Consider the following 20217-nt stretch of genomic DNA (forward strand, 5'->3'; position numbering starts at 1 on the left):
TTACTGACTCGCTTAGACCTCAGCGAAACCAATATTCCCACTGTTATTACTGCTTGCTGTGTGCTCCACAATATCTGTGAGAGTAAGGGGGAGACGTTTATGGCGGGGTGGGAGGCTGAGGCAAATCGCCTAGCTGCTGGTTACGCGCAGCCAGACACCAGGGCGGTTAGAAGAGCACAGGAGGGCGCGGTACGCATCAGAGAAGCTTTGAAAACCAGTTTCATGACTGGCCAGGCTACAGTGTGAAAGTTCTGTTTGTTTCTCCTTGATGAAACCCCCCGCCCCTTGGTTCACTCTACTTCCCTGTAAGCTAACCACCCTCCCCTCCTCCCTTTAATCACCGCTTGCAGAGGCAATAAAGTCATTGCTGCTTCACAGTCATGCATTCGTTATTCATTCATCACACAAACAGGGAGATGACTACCAAGGTATCCCAGGAGGGGTGGTGGAGGAGGGAAGGAAAATGCCACACAGCACTTTAAGCACAGCACTTTAAAAGTTTACAACTTTAAAATTTATTGAATGACAGCCTTCTTTTTTTTGGGCAATCCTCTGTGGTGGAGTGGCTGGTTGGCCGGAGGCCCCCCCACTGCGTTCTTGGGCGTCTGGGTGTGGAGGCTATGGAACTTGGGGAGGAGGGCGGTTGGTTACAGAGGGGCAGCAGTGGCAGTCTGTGCTCCAGCTGCCTTTGCTGCAGCTCAACCATACACTGGAGCATACTGGTTTGGTCCTGCAGCAGCCTCAGCATTGAATCCTGCCTCCTCTCATCACGCTGCCGCCACATTTGAGCTTCAGCCCTGTCTTCAGCCCGCCACTTACTCTCTTCAGCCCGCCACTTACTCTCTTCAGCCCGCCATCTCTCCTCCCGGTCATTTTGTGCTTTCCTGCACTCTGACATTATTTGCCTCCACGCATTCGTCTGTGCTCTGTCAGTGTGGGAGGACAGCATGAGCTTGGAGAACATTTCATCGCGAGTGCGTTTTTTTTTCTTTCTAAGCTTCACTAGCCTCTGGGAAGGAGAAGATCCTGTGATCATTGAAACACATGCAGCTGGTGGAGAAAAAAAAAGGGACAGCGGTATTTAAAAAGACACATTTTATAAAACAGTCGCTACACTCTTTCAGGGTAAACCTTGCTGTTAACATTACATACATAGCACATGTGCTTTCGTTACAAGGTCGCATTTTGCCTCCTCCCACCGCGTGACTACCCCCTCAACCTTCCCCCCTCCCTGTGGCTAACAGCGGGGAACAGTTCTGTTTAGCCACAGGCAAACAGCCCAGCAGGAACGGGCACCTCTGAGTGTCCCTGAAGAAACGCACTCTATTTCAACCAGGTGACCATGAATTATATCTCACTCTCCTGAGGATAACACAGAGAGATAAAGAACGGATTTTGGTTGAATGCCAGCAAACATACACTGCAATGCTTTGTTCTACAGTGATTCCCGAGTACGTGTTACTGGCCTGGAGTGGTAAAGTGTCCTACCATGAAGGACGAAATAAGGCTGCCCTCCCCAGAAACCTTTTGCAAAGGCTTTAGGACTACATCTAGGAGAACCGCAAATGCCAGGGCAAAGTAATCCTTTCACATGCTTGCTTTTAAACCATGTATAGCATTTTAAAAGGTACACTCACCAAAGGTCCCTTCTCCGCCTGCTGGGTCCAGGAGGCAGCCTTGGGTGGGTTCGGGGGGTACTGGCTCCAGGTCTAGGGTGAGAAACAGTTCCTGGCTGTCGGGAAAACCGGTTTCTCCGCTTGCTTGCTGTGAGCTATCTTCTTCGTCCCCAAAACCTGCTTCCGTATTGCCTCCATCTCCATTGAAGGAGTCAAACAACACGGCTGGGGTAGTGGTGGCTGAACCCCCTAAAATGGCATGCAGCTCATCATAGAAGCGGCATGTTTGGGGCTCTGACCCGGAGCGGCCGTTCGCCTCTCTGGTTTTCTGGTAGGCTTGCCTCAGCTCCTTCAGTTTCACGCGGCACTGCTTCGGGTCCCTGTTATGGCCTCTGTCCTTCATGCCCTGGGAGATTTTGACAAAGGTTTTGGCATTTTGAAAACTGGAACGGAGTTCTGATAGCACGGATTCCTCTCCCCAAACAGCGATCAGATCCCGTACCTCCCGTTCGGTCCATGCTGGAGCTCTTTTGCGATTCTGGGACTCCATCATGGTCACCTGTGCTGATGAGCTCTGCATGGTCACCTGCAGCTTGCCACGCTGGCCAAACAGGAAATGAGATTCAAAAGTTTGCGGTTCTTTTCCTGTCTACCTGGCCAGTGCATCTGAGTTGAGAGTGCTGTCCAGAGCGGTCAGAATGGAGCACTCTGGGATAGCTCCCGGAGGCCAATACCATCGAATTGTGTCCACAGTACCCCAAATTCGAGCCGGGAACGTCGATTTAAGCGCTAATCCACTTGTCAGGGGTGGAGTAAAGAAATCGATTTTAAGAGCCCTTTAAGTCGAAATAAAGGGCTTCACTGTGTGGACGGGTGCAGGTTTAAATCGATTTAACGCTGCTAAATTCGACCTAAAGTCCTAGTGTAGACCAGGGCTGAGTATTGCAAAGCCAATGTCAAGAGAACAGATTGCATCAGCTGGAGTCAACTGGGGTTTTCACTCCCTCACACGAGTTAGGTAATAAAAGAGTAGGACAAAAATAACTCCTCAGTCCACTATTTCAGCTGAACTTTAAATATTTGTGTAACCCTTCTGCTCGTCAGAGTTGGCAGCAAAGAGGGCCGGGTTCAGTATCTAGGGGATCCATTCCAATAACACAATGCAAACCGGCTCGAGCCCCCACCCAGTGACCTGGGACAAATATATACCACCCCCGCTGGGCGCCTCCAAGAGGCAATACTTCCCCTCTCGCAAGCACATAGTCTGAGTGGAACAAAAAGCCTTTTAATAACAGAGAGAAACAATGTGGCATTATGTTGGGGAAACACCACCAACAGGATTCATAACACAACCCATGAGCAAAAAACCCACCCCAAGCAAATTGGGGCATGCCCTTTCCCTTTAGTTCTTGAGTCCAGCAACCCCAAATCACCCAAAGTCCCAAAAGTCCAGTGGCCCAAAAGTCTCTGTCCCTGGTCAGGGCAGCCCCAGAGTTCAAAAGTTTATCTGCAGAGCTTTACCTCCCAACCTGGGTGGAGACGGGGAGGGGGGAGAGAGAGAGAGAGAGAGAGGTAAGGGGCACCTTACATGATCTGAAGCTGACCGCCCCACAGCTCCATAGGCCTTCGCTCCACTCCGCCTGCCGCCCCACGAACTGCTTCGCTCAGCTCGGCTCTGCAGCCCACAAGCAGTTCCCACTGTCCCACAAACTGCTCCACCAGCTGGCCCACGAACTGCTCCGCTCCACGTCCCACAAGCAGCTCCCGCTGTCCTATGAACTGCTCCACCAGCCTGTCCACAAGGCACTCCAGCCTTCCCGCAAACTGCTCCACAATATATCTTCAGGCTCCCCCACTGCTTAACACAACACTCAGTGATCTCAGCTCTTAGGTGAATTCAGCTTGTAGTAGGGGAGCCTCAATGCTGGTACACCATTAACCCAAAGTGAGCTCAGCAGCCTGTAACTAGACTCCTAATGGAATCAAAATCAGCTCTAATATTCTACAGTGAAGAGAGAAAAAAGTGCAATTAGCATATAAGGCCCTCACCAAGAGACTCACGCCACCAAATATTAATACTTGTCTCCAGCCTTTCTCAATTCACAGAATTTTGGAACCCATGTCCCTTGCCTAGTGAGTGCTGCTTAGTTGATGGCGAGTCCCTCCATCATAACAAAAGGCCCAGTACAGTTCCAAGCACAGTTCCCATAGTCAGGGTAATAACAATTTATTCTTCCTGCCCCAATAACAGAGACAATGGGGATCCCACAGCAGCCAAAGTGACAGTTTGGGCAGCTATGGGCTCATGCTAGGCGGGGTGGGTGTGCCTATGCAAATGAGATCAGCCCCTGAAGTTCTTTGCCAGACCTCACCACCAGATGTCAGGATGGAGCTCATCCTGACTCTGCTTACATTTGTTTTGTTGCCTTAAGCAAGATATTCATCAATAATTGACCCTGCACTCAACTCAATGTTATTGCTCTGTCAGGATATAACATGATAACTTTTGAACATCACATCTGATCACCTCCAGTATTTCAGGGAACATGCTAGTCATCAATGGACAGAGCCCTACTGATTTTTGGGAAAAGCAGAAAAGCCATTTGCACTTAAAAAGTGGCTCCTTGCTCTCTCTTCTGAGAATTGCCTACCGCCTGTGGGGTGGATGTTCAGCCAATGGGAGAAGCCAGAGGCAGCAGAGAGAGGAGGAAGCTTCTTCCCTTCCTCATGCCTGGCATACTGCCTCCCCAAAGCCTGCTCCATAGTGGGGGAGAGTGCAAGTGTGCCCAATCAGAGGAGCATTGAAGGAAGGAAGCTTCCTACACTGGAGGCTGGGGGGAAATGAGGGACTCAGAACTCCTGGTGTGGAAGGGAAGGGGAGAACAGGGGACTATACGCAGTCCCTGATTGTTAGGGGGGGAGGGGTTGCACTGTGTCTCTGCAATAGAGGGGGGTGTGAGGGTGCAAATGTAACCCTCTGATGAGCATGTTCCAGGTCCCCTTCTGTGCCCAGTAAACAGAGGAGATGAGTTGCAACAGTCACCAAATACAAAGCTTTAGCTCAATCTGTAGCAGCTGATGCTTTTAGCTCTAGAGGTCCCCAGTTCAACCTCCAGTGTGTTAGCCAAGAAAGTGGACATCCCACTGGATAACTTGTAAGGGTTCGGGTGGAATGGAGGAATGGAAGGAGCCATTGATGTGTGCAGTGAGGTCCCACCCTCTAGGAACTAGTTGTTCCTGCTAGGGAGGAAAAATGTTTTTAGTTTGTTCCCACAGAATCTCCTGAAAAGGGTTTGTGATACCGGAACCGGACTGGGGAAAAACATTCCCAGGGAGGGTGAATGCCTTGACTTTGCTTTGGACTTTGCCACAGACCATTTAGGGAGGAGGTTGTGAAATCAGAGAAAAATGAAGGGGAGGAGGGGAGAACTGCTGGGAAGAGGAGTTTTTTGTTTGTTTTGAAATTTGAATCATGCCAAATAGTGGAAGATTACATCTGCCCTCATGCCAGCTCCCACAAGAGCACCTACTGGAGTTTGTTCTCATTATGAAACTTGACAGTAAATTTGATCACATCTGATACTAGAAGAACATGCTGAGTAAACAGGGAAGTACTGTCTAGCATATATAAAGCTCTTCAAAACATCCATGTTCTAGGAGAAGAGAAGCTGAAGACAGGTGAGTAAAATATTAAGCTAATTCAGAATGGGAGCTATTCTGAATTCTGTTCATTAGAAAATCCTCTGGGTAGTAATGAAAGATTAAATAAGTTCTACCTGAGTAAAGACTCCAGGATTTGTCCTTTAGGCAAAGTCTACACTATGAGCTAGGAGTGTGATTCTCAGCTCACATAGATATAATCACTCACTCTTTTAGCTCTAGGGTGCTAAAATTAGTTGTGGGAACATGGGCAGTGGCAAGCAGCCACACAGGCTAGCTGTGCCGAGTAAGAACCTGCCTGAACTCCATGGGTATGTACTCAGCACGGCTAACCGATGCTGCCACTCGCCGCTGACTGTGCTCCTGTAGCTTCATCTCTATTTTTAGAGCATTTACTTGATGAGAGCTAGCAAGAGAATGTCTATGCAAGCTGGGAATCACACCCCTAGCTCATAGTGCAGACATACCCTTAGTGGTTATTACTGTGTCCCTGCTGTACAGTGAATAGAAGCGATGAGGCATCCGTTGATTATTCAAATTACTTTAGAGAAAACCAGAGTCCTGGCACTGCTAAAAAGGGTAGAGGTGATAATCTCCTGTGCTCTGCTCATAGAAATGACAACAACAATTAACAATCAACTGCACAGTGGGTGTAGGGGACCCTGGCATAGAATAAAGGTGCATTTGTAGCAGCAGCAGCAGGTCACCTTGAACACTATGAATGTTACTAATTCCAGATCAAATATTACTGGGGTTTGTATTTTGAAGTAAGCTATTAAGATGCTACAAAGGCACATTATGAATATGATCAAAATTAAATAATTACAACTTGCTGTGTTTATTCTCTCAGATCTTTTCTACATTGAAATGACCTTATTTGTGTGCTGTGTCAAAGGGAGGCAGAGTTATTATTGCGCCCTCAGTCCCAGTATTTATACACTAATACACAAAATTCCCTTGTATCTCAGTATTTGCACATTCAGTGAAGAAAGCACCCAATCATTTCTTTGTACTTCTTCACAGTGGTACTGTACATTTTGATATTTTGGTTTCTCTGCAGACTTGGATTTATTTTCCGACTCTCTTGGGTGCTTGAGAAGAACTGTCCCCATGCTACTAACGCTGATGATTCTGGGCCTTGCTGCCCTTTTTGGTGAGTTTGAGGTCCATATCTACTTCACTAAGCTCAGTGCCAAAGCAACAGTGTAAAGAGATGATTGTAGGGATGGGGAGATAAGAGATTAAGGCATTTTTCTGACCACTCCTACAAAACCTAATTATGGACATGGAAGAATGAGTTTGGTGCAACAGCAAATGGAATAGACAAACAATATTTGACAATGCAGCTTTCAGTATCAAGGATGACTCTAGCAAGGAGTGAGAATCAGGTGTTCCCAGTGAGGAGCACTGGGGTATAGAGGTCAGGACACTTTCATGTCTGGCCTTTTTTAGAGACCAGTGAAAGAAACATCTCTTTGCATAGGCCTTCCCCCCTCAACTGAGGCAGTGTCTTCTGTCTAAGAAGTCCTCCTCTCCATAAGATCTTTTTCCAAAACAACCCACAATGGAATGTACCCCATCTCAGAGTGGACCAGAGTCTAGTTTATGACTTTGAATTCTCTTAGCTTTACTTATGTTCACAATAGATGCTTAATGTAAAATAACTGCATTTAATTTTTCAGGTACTTCTGAGAGTCAGACTGGATGCTTTGGTAACATAAACAACGTTGATACCACTGGGGCTTCCTGTAAAACTGCAAGACAAGAAGGTTTAAATTACTGTGGTGAGTATAATTCTGCTGTTTTGTTGCTGTACTTCAGCACACAGAGTCGTCACAATGATCCATAGTACGTTACACCTTCAAAGGGCTTTTACAAGCATCAATTGATTAAACCTCACAAAAACATTCTGATTGGCTAGTATTATTCTCCTCATTTCACAGATGAGGAAACTAAGACAGAGAGGAAAACTTAATAAAACCTTGGGATGATTATGGTCCAGAAATTAAAAAGTCAGTGTTTACACCGGTGGCTTCTGATTCTTTAGGTATCCAACTTCAGACATTTACGGCCTAATTATCAGAAGTGCTCACACAAGCATCTCTAATTAAACTTACCAGGAGCTGTGAATGTTCAGAATCTCTGAAAATCAGGCCCAAGGTGTCTCTGATTAAAGCATCCAAAATTAACAGTCACTTTTTAAAATTTGACACAAATGATTTTCCTAAGGCTGTTCAGCAAATCAGTGGCAAAGCTGGGATTGGTACTGAGGAATTCGTGATCCCATTTGCTTGGGTAGTCCTCATTATGTTACACCCGCTACTTGCACATCAGATCAATAGTTTATCCGGTATTGCTGGGAAAATCAAAGGAGCTCCCTATTCTTTTGCTCTACAAATAAAATTGGACTTAATGCCAAACCCTCCTTTTGTGGGTAGGATTGAGATTCCCTTCTAATGTATCATGAAATGGTCCTGAGACTCCAAAAGAAACTGAGGCAAAAGTGCAACTATTGGGAACTACTGTCTCAAATTGCAGTTGTCCCCCTCTACATAAGTCTTCTACATCTGTCCCTAAGAATCCCACCATTCTGAATCTCCCTCTCAGCTTTGAAACACCGTAGTACAGTCCTGTCCTTCTGGCCATAGAGGGGTAGATATGACTCCTCTCAACATCACTCCTGCATCATCCAGACACCGACAGGTTGCTGTCAGTTTCTCTTCAGAGGCTGAACATGCTCTCTCTCCAACTCTTCCCAAGCCCATTCCATCTTGGGACCTAAAGATATAGAAATTAAACCAGCTTTTACACGTTAATTACACAGGGCACAATTCGTTTTTGCCTTGCTTTCACAACACACATAACTCTCGCAAAAAGGAGTACTTGTGGCACCTAAGGTGCCACAAGTCCTCCTGTTCTTTTTGCGGATACAGACTAACATGGCTGCTACTCTGAAACTCTCACAAAGGCTCTCATATAGCAGACCAGAGCTCTTGGCTTTTGAAATGTCACATTGACTTAATAATCTTAAAGAAAACACCTTTACTTTTACATTTACTACAGGAGTTCCTGCATCAGAAAAGATTGCTGAGAGGGACTTAAATAATATGAACAAATATAAAACCATCATTAAGAGCGCTGGCAAAAAAAGATGTGTGGATCCAGCTGTGATCGCTGGTATCGTCTCTCGGGAGTCGCATGCTGGAACTCTCCTAAAGGGTGGCTGGGGCGATAACGGCAATGCATTTGGTTTAATGCAGGTCAGTAATGATCAATAAACTAGGAATAAAATACTAGTGTATATCCAAGTGTTTCAACAAAGAGAGCCTGCTTCGTTTCTTACTAGTGCAGCTCTGTCTGAGCTTGATACTTGGCACACTGCTAGAAAATGAACTATTGCTGGGGCAGCGGCGCATCGCACTGGCATAGGTCAGACCTGGGGTGATAGAGTGGGATTCTTGTGCTTCAGTTTGAACAGCAGTTCATTCTGTGGGTTAATGGAAGTCCCTGAAGAGGCTGCACATTTTACCCTTCTACACAAGAAAAGTGAAGTACTTAGTGGCAGCAGCAAGTTAGGGGGAAAGCATCAGACAAAAAGATGAGATGAAAACTGGCAGGCTCAGAATGACAGGGCAGGCTTTAGCCACAATCTCATGCCACTGAGTCCTTCATGATAACAACAGAGTTTAATATACGCACCTGGCTAACACCATAAAATAAGACTGTCAGTGATAATCCAACAACAAAAGAACAGAGTGTAATCTTATGGTTCACTTTGAACTTTTGCATTTCTTTGAATTTAGCCAGGCCCTTGTCATCTGTGGCATTATATGTTTGTAATGAAGTCGGTGAGACTACTCAGAAGGAAAATCTTTAAGGATGAGAAGTAAAGATTTTCTGGATAAAGCCCTTACTTTCCTCTGTGGGTCAGGAAGTGTGGCCCACATACTGCAGCACCAGACACTGTAGCAGTGGTAGCCAAATACATAACTACAACTTGAAATGGAAAAGAAGCAGCATTTTAAGATAAGTCTTTTTTCATTAGCACAGTCCAATATACTATCCCTCGGTGTCTGTGCTCAAGGCACAACAGGAAGTGCACTGAAGATCCATGGACATTAATGACCAAAAACTGATTTATCAAACAAAATTTGACAATTAAAATCACGTAGAGTATATTGAGAGGAAAATAAACTGCATAAACACATCCTCTTTTCCCCCCTGGCTCTTCTAGGTTGATAAAAACTACCATAGTATTGTTGGACAGTGGAATGGTGAAGATCATCTCCTTGATGCTACACAAATCCTTATTGGTATGATTAAGGGAATCCAGAAAAAATTCCCCAGATGGACAAAGGAACAACAGATGAAAGGTACAGTGTAGATTTGTATAGGAATTAAGGGAAAATCTCTGGCAAAAATCATGTTTGAAAGTTTGTGTTACTGACACTCTAGAATAATAAGCATTTAAAAGAATCTCACATAATTTTTCACCACTGATGCTGTTTGTCTACTTCTTGAGTTTGAGTGGTGTCCCATTCTTTAGCACAGTGTTGTGTGAAAGGTTTCTAACACTGCATGGGGAATATTTATACCCCCCCCCCCAAATCTAGTTTATATTGACTGTGTTAGCTACTTTGGTGTTTCATTTCAGGTGGGATTTCTGCCTACAACGGAGGACTAGGAAATGTCCGAAGTTATGTAAATATGGATATTGGCACGCCTGGCGATGATTATGCCAATGATGTCGTTGCACGAGCCAAGTTTTATAAGAGAAATGGATACTGAATCTGGGAGTTCTCTTCTTTCAGATACATTGTGGTGCATCTGATTATCAGTCTGACGTTCATTAGGTATGTTTGGAAGAAGATTAAAAGCTGTATCCTGAAAATCCATATTGATGCATATAGGCCCTCTGACTGCAGTGGGAAGAATTACTTCAGTAGAGGGGGTGGGGTCTCAGGCACCAGATTTTTAAATTCTGCAATCAGTAAAACATTGGTTATATGGTAACTTCAAAACAGTTGGCCTCTATCTAACCAAAGGAAACATTAACCAGAGTATTGATAATATCTCATCCTATTCTGATTATTTCTCTGAGTTATTAAAGCTGCTCTATCTCCTGTTAGTCTTCTACCTTCCCCTTTTTAATCATATGTATATTTCAATATCTGCTGTTGTCTTAAGAAATAAAAAGGGAAAAGTAATCTCTTTGGGGAAGGAAACATGGATTTTCAACCTTTTTGTGATTTAGTCTGCCAATTTATTTTTCATTGCAGCTGGACAGAGATCTGTAAACTTATTGTATGTGGGGATTTTATTGACACATCTTTTACTTTGGCATGGAAATGCCTAGAGCCTGGGATGGATGCTTTTAATTGAACAGAAATAAGCAAATGAAAATTGAATAAAAATTGTTATTTAGCAAATGAAGCAAGACTCCAGTGCTCATCTTTTCAGTTGTATTAACCAATGTTTGATAAGGACAACAATACATTTAAAGCAGATAAACAAACTTAAAAGGGAATTGAATGAAAGAAATTGCTACCCGAGATTATGCTACCTGAGATTATGGGGTTTTTTGCTGCTTCCAAAGGCCTTACCACCTCATTAAATGAAAAGGAGTGATAACCTACTTGAGAAAACATTAGTCTTATCCAGTACAGCAGGTCTTACACTCTTTTGACTTTGAGATCAGCAGTTGAGCACTTTTTCTGGAGTGCGTTCAGAATCCATTTGTTCCCAATGGAGCTACAGGATAAAGGAGCATTTTTGAAAAGCTGGTCAATTCATTTAGGACCTTTAAGAGCCTGAACCAATGTCCATTGAGTCAATGGAAAGACTGTTGTACTATAAACAGAAGGGTGCTCCTGTCTGGCAAAAGGAACTGGAGAGATAGACAGAGTTTGTTTTCTGCATTTTGCATAGCTGGGTTTGCAGGGAGAGAGAGGACCTAAGAACTTTAACCCTGAGATAAGGGTGAAGCTGAAAGGGCCAGGTAGGAAGAAGTCCAGGAAGAAGCAGCAACTAACCAAATTGAGAAATATGTGGCTGCTGTTTATAGTGGGCAGCCCTGGGTGCTCCTCTTGGCCACAGGTAAAGTGGCATAAATCCCAAGAAGAGAATTGAACTTCTTTAGCAGCCTGAACAAAGGGCTGAATTTAAAGGGCTCAGGGCTTGGGCTGAAGACCCTAGTGAAGGCAGATAGACCATTTATTTATTGGCCTCTTTAATACCCTGGCGGGGGTCCAGTTGGACTTTATGACTGGACTGGAGGGCCAGAGAGCCACCAAAGACCCAGCAAGGTCAGCCAGCAGCCTGCAGGGGGCACCTAGGGTGAGAAAAGGACTGATAAGGCACCCCACTGCTCAGAGGCTCTCCAGAGGTGAGGGCCCCATTACAAGTTGGTACTCAAAGTGGATTTTTGAGGGTTGGCCACTGAAACAAGGGCAGGGGAAAACTTTAAAAATTGAAGAATTGATGAGACTTCTATCCCAGCAGCAGGACAGCTCTGCTGAAAATCAGCGGCTATGAGCTGAAAGTCAACAAGAGGCCCAGCAGGCTGCCCAGCAATATCCAGCTGTGCTCCTGGAGGTGCTTCAGCTGCTCTAGCAGCAGAAACAGGAACAGCAGTTCCAGGAGTCACAGTTATAGTGGCTAACTAGCTTAGCCTCTCCAAAATTTGTTGAACCCCAGTCCAGGGATACCCCTGGCCGAGATGGGGCTCCATAACAAACCGGAGGCCTTCCTGGTCACATTTGAGCATGTAGCCACAACCACAGTCTGGAGTAGAGAAACCTGGGCCACCCGCTTGGGCCCTTTTCTTTCCAAGGAAGTCCAGGTGGCCTGCCATGCTCTAGATGAGGAAACAGCTAGAGATTATGATGCAGTGAAAGCCATCATGCTTGATCAGTCAGGGGTATCCCCAGAAACATAGTGGTTTAGATTCCACCACCAGCCCTGGAACCCTGAGTGCCTTTAAGCTGTGCAGCATTGGCTCAGAGCCCTGGCCCCGAGCCCTGGCCCCAGCAGCATGCTGACAGCACAAAGGTCTCATTCTGACCTTCCTTCACCCCAGTTACATGTTGTGAGGTCACCACAACAAACCTTCCAATGTCAAGTCTCTCCTGCAAGTGTCCAGTCCCTCTTCCTGGACACTCACAGAGGTAACCCCACATTTGCTGTCTTCAGAGAGCTGTTGGGGACACTGGGGCATGGCCACTAGGTAACTCAAGGGGATGGAAGACCACGAGTGTCAATGAAGCCCCCTCGCACTAGGCCCAAGTATCCTTGGCCCCCCTTCCCGCCTGGAGGCACTCGCAGCAGTTCTGCGTACTAGGCCCAAGTGTCCTTGCCCCCCCCCGCCCCCGCCTGGAGGCACTCACAGCAGTTAAGCTGAGGATCTTCAACAACATGTTGCAGAGTCAGACTGCCTGAAACTAAGCAAGGCCAAACAGGGCAGATATAGAAGAACAATGCTGAATAAAGCAGCTTTATGTATGGTTTAACAAATGATACAGAGAACAAGGGCACTAGCTGGGAACTGGATTGGCTGGCTATATGGATACTTAGGGCAGCTTGCTATTGGATAAGTATGCTGGGAAAAAGGATGTATAAAAGCCCGTGTAACTTCCTGCTCTGCGTGCAGGATTTGAGATTCTATTCTCCCTGTACCTTTTTGCAGCTGCAAATAAACTTTTCTGCTTCTCCACCCCGTTGTGATTATTGGGTAATGGGTAATAGCACACCGGGTAATGAACCAACTCCAGCTGTTGTTTAGCCTCTTGGCACTGGGTGCCGGCAACAGAGCCAGTGCACATAACAGCTTGTTAGCTCAGCTGGGGTTATACCCCTCCCACCTTCATACACAGAACTGAGAGGGTTTGTAGTAAAACTACGAATAAGGTTAACAAAGAAAATAGATTTAAGTGATTTCAAGCGAGAGAGATACAAAAGGGTTAAAAACAAAACTAACCTGCATTCTAATGTCTAAAACTTAATTCTAGCAAGATACAGCTTGCCTAGCATGGTTTCTTACTTACACCAAGTTGTCAACATTCTCCAACTAGTTTTGCAGGAAGACCCGTCTTTCGTCACTATAAAGCGACAGCTTCTTTGTTTTCCCAGATGATGGGTGAATCAAATGTCTCTTTACCCCCTTTGTATTTCCCCAATGTTTTTTGTCTGTTTCAAGAGCCAGGAAGGCTTCCTGGGGGCGCGGACTCCATTCCCCATCAAGATCATTCACCCCCACTTGCTAGCTTTGTTTACCTTTATGTAAATATACTTTTCATTGTTCTTGGTGATCAAGCTGGTCAGACATGTAAATACACATTATTTTGTCTAGGGGAGGCTGGGCTTTATGCACTGCCTGCTAAACACATTTTAAGAACATATTTCCAGCACACATTTATAACTCTTTGTACACACTCAGTAGTACACCACGCAATGAGTTTCAGGACCAGCATCTTACCAGTTTGCATATGATACTTCACATCACAGGGGCTGACTTTCATTTTTCTGGGTGGGTGCTCCACCTCCACTCTTCCCCGAGGCCCCACCCCACTTCGGCCCCTTCCCCCAAGGCCCCGCCCTCACTCCACCTCTTCCTGTCCCCGCCCTTCCCCTAAGGCACTGCCCACACTCTGTCTCTTCTCACTCCCGCTCTACCCCCTTCTCCCACCCTCTGCCAAACAGCTGATCAGCAGGACTGGCCAAACAGCTGTGGCTGGTGGGTGCTGAGCACCCACTATTTTTTTCCATGGGTGTTCTAGCCAACCCATGGAGTCGGTGCCTACGCTTCACATGATACCTTTTTAGATAGACTGACAAAAATAAACCTGTTTTGCCTCCTTTGTCTGTTTACAGACTCCAAAAGATAGTATCAGAGATTATCCATACTGTCATTCAGCTTTGTTACATACATTTCACAGCTATATTAATGACCAGCATGTTATTAGTTTACAAGCGATATATTACAAGACACCTTTTAAATGAATATCATGACAACAGTGTGAAATGTGCTGAGCTTGTCAGGCCAGTTAATATTTACTGTTGCATAGCTGGGAGCCCTTTGCCATCTCACTTGGAGTGCGTTAGGGTCACACTTTGCCAAAGGTGTTTATAGAACAAAAGGGAACTGCACACTGAAGGAACAAGCTTCTGAGGTGCATTTGTGTTTAGTTTTATTTCTTAAAAAAGAAACAAGTTTCTCTTAAGTATATCTATTTTTTTTCCTTTCAGGTGCAATTTCTGCATATAATGCAGGACCTAAAAATGTCCAGAGCTATGACAGAATGGATATTGGCACAGCAAATAATGACTACCGAAATGATGTTACTGCAAGAGTCCAGTTTTTGGAGAGAAATGGATTTGGAAACTAGCACTCGTATAGAGAACAGTTTCTAAAAGTAGTGTAGTCAGAGTGATTTAAAAAAATACTACTTTTCCGATATAAATCTTGGAAATAGAAAAATAAGTTAGGAGCTCCAAGAGGCGTTTAGGTTAGAAATAATTTCTAAAAATGAAAAATTACATATATTAATTATACTAGATTAGGTTAGATTACATTAGGTTATTAAAATTGGAAGTCTTAACTCTAATAACCAAATGCAAAACTGGTGCAGTGTTTACTGACATATACACATATACACACACACACTCATAGAATGATCAATACATCATTTTTAGTAAGAACATATAGATAGTATAGTATTTTTTTAAATGACATCGAATTTATAAACATTGAATATAAGTGTCCCCTTGGTTTTAAGCAGGCACAATAAACTTTAAAAAAAACCAAACAATTACCAGATTATGTATGCTTTTTGGGATTTTTTGGCTGAAACAGCCCAAGAGACTTTGGGTTATGTAGTGGAGTCAGTGTGGAGAAAAGTTGGTGACTTGAGGGTGTAGTCAAAGGCAATAGCGTATGGTTTGTGGTTGAAAATAGTGTATGGTTTCAGGTTGAAAAATGTTCAGAATACCTCTCTGAGAGCTTTGCACTAAAGCACCTCTTGTATAGTCAAGATTATTATTCTTTACCTGTTCTGTGTTCAGTTAAAGAATCCACATAGTTTAATAGAACTTTATCAAAGGCTGCGAACACCATGGGATCTAACTTCCAGACAATCTGGGAGTAGTAATTGTACCCAAAAAGGAGCACAGAAATGGAACTTTCAGGACTTTCATTTCTTCTTAAAGGTAAATAAAAGTTTGTGTTCCCATATATAGTCAGTCATTTTTCAGGTACCTTGATAAACCCAATTTTTGTTTAAACAGGCTTTATCTAAATTGGCTTATTGCTCTTTAACTCAGCTTTTATGCTAGGGTGTGGCTACCTGCTGCACCCCAAAAAATCCACAATGGACACACATGGTAAAATGACTTCAGTCCAGTAATTCATCTTGAGAAAGGATGGTGGCTCAGCTCCAAAGGAATTTAGGTGCCTAAATCCCAAATGTGGGTACCACTGCAATCCACAAAACCCCCACTGAGCTGCCAACTAACCCTATAGGTGCCTAAACTCACTCATGGAATAAATTTTCACTTGAAAAGTTCCTTAGGAACCTCATTTTTGCCCCTGGGCCTGCATACTGATGCCTAACTCACACCTAAGCCCCAGTGCAATCCTCAAATCAGATGATAGATGGGGGAACACCATCACGGCCTGATCAGGTAGGCATTTTCTAAGCATGACTTACTCCACACAAAACAGAGGAGGACAACTCCCTTATAACCTTGATCCCGTGGTTAGGGTGCTCAGGTGGGCTGAGGGAAGCCCATTTGATTTCCCCTTTTCTTCAATAGGCAGAGGGGATTTGAACAGGAGTTTCCCACCTTTCAAGTGAGCACCCTAACCCCCAGGGCATATTCAGATGTGGGTCTCTTGTTGTAGTCATTCTATGTTGTATTAAATATTAATGGGCCCAGAGAGAGAACGAGACTATCGTCCAATGGTTAGAACACTCACCTGAGGTTGGAATCCTGTTCAAATCCCTTCTGCTTGTCAGGCGGAGTGGGGAACTGAACCAGTTTCCCACATTCTGTGTGAGCACTCTGACACTGGGACAAAGGACGGCACCTGCCATCTCCTCCTTTAACACCCTCCACACACACACACACACACACATTGTTGTGGGGGTCAGGCAGGTGCCTAACTTCTGTTCTTTCAAGCAACAGCTTAGGCATCGAAGGTGCCTGACTCCAGGAAAGGCATTCCCAGCTGTAGATTGCAAGCACAGATAGATGCCTCCCTGTATCCCACACTCAGGCCATGTCTACACAAGTTATGGTAGCATTCAGCTGCTGAAGTTTGTACATCACTCATGTGCTTGCATATTTGGCTGCTTGTGTCTGCACTGCACGTATTTTCCAGGAGTTCTTGTTTTGATACAAAGTGCTATACATGGTGGGTAGGCATCCCAGTGTGCCATTTGCTGCCTTCTGGCAAAATGCCTTTTGGGCAATGTTCACAATGTGTTGGAGGAAGCAGTTGTTTCAGGGTCTTAACTCAAAACTTTTATAGTGAGACAGTAAACTGTGCTACTCATGGACAGGCTGGGTTCCATTTTAATCATTTAATACAGTAACTCCTCGCTTAACATTGTAGTTATGTTCCTGAAAAATGCGACTTTAAGCAAAACTATGTTAAGAGAATCCAATTTCCCCATAAGAATTAATGTGGGGGGGGGGGGGTTGGGTTCCAGTGAAAATTTTTTCACCAGACAAAAAAACCTATATATTATACATACACACACACAGTATAAACTTTAAACAATTTAATACTGTACACAGTGATGATGATTGTGAAGCTTGGTTGAAGTAGTGAAGCTAGAGGGTGGAAGAGGGTGGGATATTTCCCAGGGAATGGCTTACTGCTAAATGATGAACTAGCTTTTGGCTGAGCCCTCAAGGGTTAACCCATTGTTGTTAATGTAGCCTCACACTCTACAAGGCAGCATGAATGGAAGAAGGGGAGACAGCACGGCAGACAGAGACACATGGGAGGGGAACACCCTGACGTTAGCCCCCCTCTCTTCTCCTCTCCCTCCCCGCCCCCGTCCCTGCACACAGCAAGCAGGAGGCTCCTGGGAGCAGCTCCAAGGCAGAAGCAGCACATGACAACTGAGCTACCAGCAACTGATGGCCTGCTGGGCGGCTGCCGCACAGGGAACTTAGGGGTGCGGCGAGCTGATGAGGGGCTGTCGGTCCACCCTGGTTCCAAGCCCCCACCAGCTAGCTCCAACTGGCTGCTCTTCCTGCAAGCAGTGGACAAAGCAGGCGGCTGCCAAACAACGTTACAAGGGAGCATTGCACAACTTTAAATGAGCATGTTCTCTAATTGATCAGCAATGTAACAACGAAACTTTAAGTGAGGAGTTACTGTAGACACAACTCCCAATTTATTGGTTAAATAATTTTACAAAAGTGAGAATAGTCAGTGCATACTACGATTTAATTGCTTTTTGTTCCACGCATTTCAGATGCCGCCGAATTACTAATTCTCCTGTGCTCTTAAGTAAGGTATCTGACATTTCCTCTTCTGTGGGAATTCCATGAGGCAGTTTCAGGGGCTGAATTCTACAGACAAGAGAATTTGTTTAAAACATGGACTATGGTAACAAGTTATTTTAATTGTTGCTGGTTAAAGGAAAAGTTAACAAACCTTATTAGATGCTTTATGACTTTCAGTTTTCCATTCACAGATGGGATATTTTTGTGCACTCTGGGCTGATTTGCCTATAAACAATGCAGAATGTTACAAACTCACTTTGAAAAAGCAATTTATGTCTCTAGGAACTGATGTATTCAACTGAAGAATTCACATATCAATAAAAGAAGAACATAGTACACAAAATTAAACTACTTTGGGAAATTCACACTTCTTGAAAATAAGTGTGCTAAAATTCATTAAACTTTTGGGATTCACCAACATCTTCATTAATACAAATGCTTATTTCCTATTAATATCCATGGGAGATCCATACATCTAGGCTCCAATCATGCAAATGCCTACCTATTTGCTCAACTTTATTATTGTGAGTAATCCTTTTGATTTCAATAGGATTTGAAGATCTGAGAAAAGAATTTTGCCCTAAATTTCTAGGCTAATTACTTTACAGATGTGCATGATAAACATGAAATAAAGTAAATTAGAAAGTATACTTTATCCAGTCCAAGATCATGTATTATCTTCTTTTCCCAATATGGACGACCTATTCCACTTTTGATTCTAGTGACAAGATGCAGTTTGTGAGGCTGCTGAGGATCACCTCCGTATTTTTCATGATCTGAAGGCCGTGGCTGAAATACCTACAAATAAGTAGTTCACAAAAGGCATGGTTTTGTTTTTTTATTTTTAAACATTTTCAAACAGTTACTGAATCCAACAATATCTTGCTGTAAAAATATTCCCCTAAAATATATTTTAGTCTTTCACTAGAAAGAAAATGTGGCAACCCCCCCTAAATTTCTAATAAGCATCCCTTCCAGAAAGGCAAAGCAGCAACATATGACCATAGTATTAAAAAAGCTAATCTCCAAATAACCTAAAATTATTTCAACTGTTTCCTCATGACAGTTTGCGTAAAGATACAATAAGTTTGGGGTCATGATCCTCCACTCATATATAGCCTAGTCTTTGGGGGCATGATTCTTCAACCATATATATATGAACACATAAGAGCAGAGGTCTTGTTGTAGGACTGGGACCCAACTTTGTAAGATGATTGTGACAGGCTTATGACTCAAGAATGCCCTGTTTCAGAAATAAAATCAACTACGATCAGACACTGGTTTTTCATACAAGAATCTGAGTGCATATCTCTCTGGTTTAACAATGGTATTGCTCAGTACTGTTACAAATTAGTCTTACTAAAAAAATTAAAGGTATAAACAAACCCAAAACATGCTTTCAAATCTTTAAATATTGTGCTTACTGAAGCTGGAATTCTTGACTTAGTAAATTTATGGCGAATCCATCCTGTCCAAGTCAGTGATTCCATGCTGCTTTTTGCCAGAGTCTAAAAAAGTTATGGCATGATTTGTTAAATTTATTCAAGGAAAAAATTATTAACATTTGTATTGTACATAAAACCGTGAAATGACTAAATTGGGATCAGGGTCCCATTGTGCAACCAGGATAACCGATACAATACTGTGCCCTTATTATATCAGTGGGTGTTCTGACACCGAGACATTTAGCATAGTCTTGCTTAATGAAACCAAATACTTTTGAAACCTTTTCAAGCCTGTGTTTCTGCTCCTGGTGTCTAGTGAAATGAGGACACAACCCCTGGTTTCACTAGAACGGAGGCTGCAGAACGGCAGGCGTGCTTCTGGCCCTGCAAACGAGGAAAACCTCGGTGAGTCGGGACACGCACTCTGAGCGCGATCAGGCAGCGCAACTCACTGGGGCTGACCCGCTCTGGAGGGACGGTCCCAGGGGAATCAGGCTGCAGCCCGCCCTAGCGTGGCCCAGGATAGCTCGGAGGGGCAAGAGCCCCAGTCCTGAGACCCTTTCACCAGGGGCTCAAGGGGCCAGGGAAGCGGAGCACGGAGCGCAGCAGCCGGGGCAATGGGAGGCCAGGGGCTGCAGGACCGGGTCCCACTCTCACGCCGCCCTTCCTCCCCTTGAGGGAACTGCCCCCCACTCCCACGGCGACCAGCACAGGGAAACCCTCCAGCTCTGCGCCCCACTCACTCTCCAGGCGGCCGGGGGTCTCTTAGCAACGCAGCCCAGCGCTGCTGCCGCCATCTTGGCCCCGAATGTTATTTCCGGATTCCGGCAGCCACTAAGATCGGCGCCCAGAAGCCGCTGCACTTTGGTTCCGACTACTTCCGGCGCGAGGGAGGGGAAGGAATAAAGCGCGACACCGGCGGCCGCTTCGGGTTTTTCTGGGTCCTGAAAATCACGTGACCGCCTCCCCCAGCTCCGCCT

At 44.6% G+C, this 20217-nt stretch overlaps 2 protein-coding genes across 3 annotated transcripts; one reads left to right on the forward strand and one right to left on the reverse strand.

Moving 5' to 3' along the window:
* The first annotated feature begins 5016 nt into the window (after positions 1-5016).
* On the forward strand, positions 5017-10709 carry LOC140914468 (lysozyme g). The gene is made up of 6 exons (XM_073352365.2): positions 5017-5294; positions 6337-6429; positions 6959-7060; positions 8340-8536; positions 9511-9649; positions 9931-10709. Exons 2-6 carry the CDS (start codon positions 6387-6389, stop codon positions 10062-10064), a joined length of 615 nt encoding a protein of 204 aa, XP_073208466.1. The 5' UTR covers positions 5017-5294; positions 6337-6386; the 3' UTR covers positions 10065-10709.
* Positions 10710-17644: 6935 nt separating this feature from the next.
* On the reverse strand, positions 17645-20088 carry MRPL30 (mitochondrial ribosomal protein L30). 2 transcript variants are annotated; one of them, XM_073352386.1, is made up of 6 exons: positions 19981-20074; positions 19519-19621; positions 19217-19300; positions 18444-18590; positions 17944-18017; positions 17645-17858 (listed from the first exon to the last, which is right to left on the reverse strand). In XM_073352386.1, exons 3-6 carry the CDS (start codon positions 19280-19282, stop codon positions 17726-17728), a joined length of 420 nt encoding a protein of 139 aa, XP_073208487.1. In that variant the 5' UTR covers positions 19283-19300; positions 19519-19621; positions 19981-20074; the 3' UTR covers positions 17645-17725. The 2 variants fall into 2 exon arrangements, with proteins under 2 accessions (XP_073208487.1, XP_073208478.1); XM_073352377.1 differs by lacking the exon at positions 19519-19621 and having other exon boundaries at positions 19981-20088.
* Positions 20089-20217: the final 129 nt, after the last annotated feature.

The sequence above is a fragment of the Lepidochelys kempii genome, chromosome 1, assembly GCF_965140285.1.
Source record: "Lepidochelys kempii isolate rLepKem1 chromosome 1, rLepKem1.hap1, whole genome shotgun sequence".
In the NCBI taxonomy this organism is placed as follows: Eukaryota; Metazoa; Chordata; order Testudines; family Cheloniidae; genus Lepidochelys; species Lepidochelys kempii.

Coding starts and splice junctions, on each gene's coding strand:
- LOC140914468 (XM_073352365.2), top strand. CDS start 6,387: ATGCTACTAACGCTGATGATTCTGGGCCTTGCTGCCCTTTTTG. Junction 7,061..8,339: donor AGAAGGTTTAAATTACTGTG/GTGAGTATAATT, acceptor CATTTACTACAG/GAGTTCCTGCATCAGAAAAG. Junction 9,650..9,930: donor AAAGGAACAACAGATGAAAG/GTACAGTGTAGA, acceptor GTTTCATTTCAG/GTGGGATTTCTGCCTACAAC.
- MRPL30 (XM_073352377.1), bottom strand. CDS start 20,034: ATGGCGGCAGCAGCGCTGGGCTGCGTTGCTAAGAGACCCCCGGCCGCC. Junction 19,301..19,980: donor GACCCCCGGCCGCCTGGAGA/GTGAGTGGGGCG, acceptor TAACTTTTTTAG/ACTCTGGCAAAAAGCAGCAT. Junction 18,591..19,216: donor AGTCAAGAATTCCAGCTTCA/GTAAGCACAATA, acceptor ACTTATTTGTAG/GTATTTCAGCCACGGCCTTC.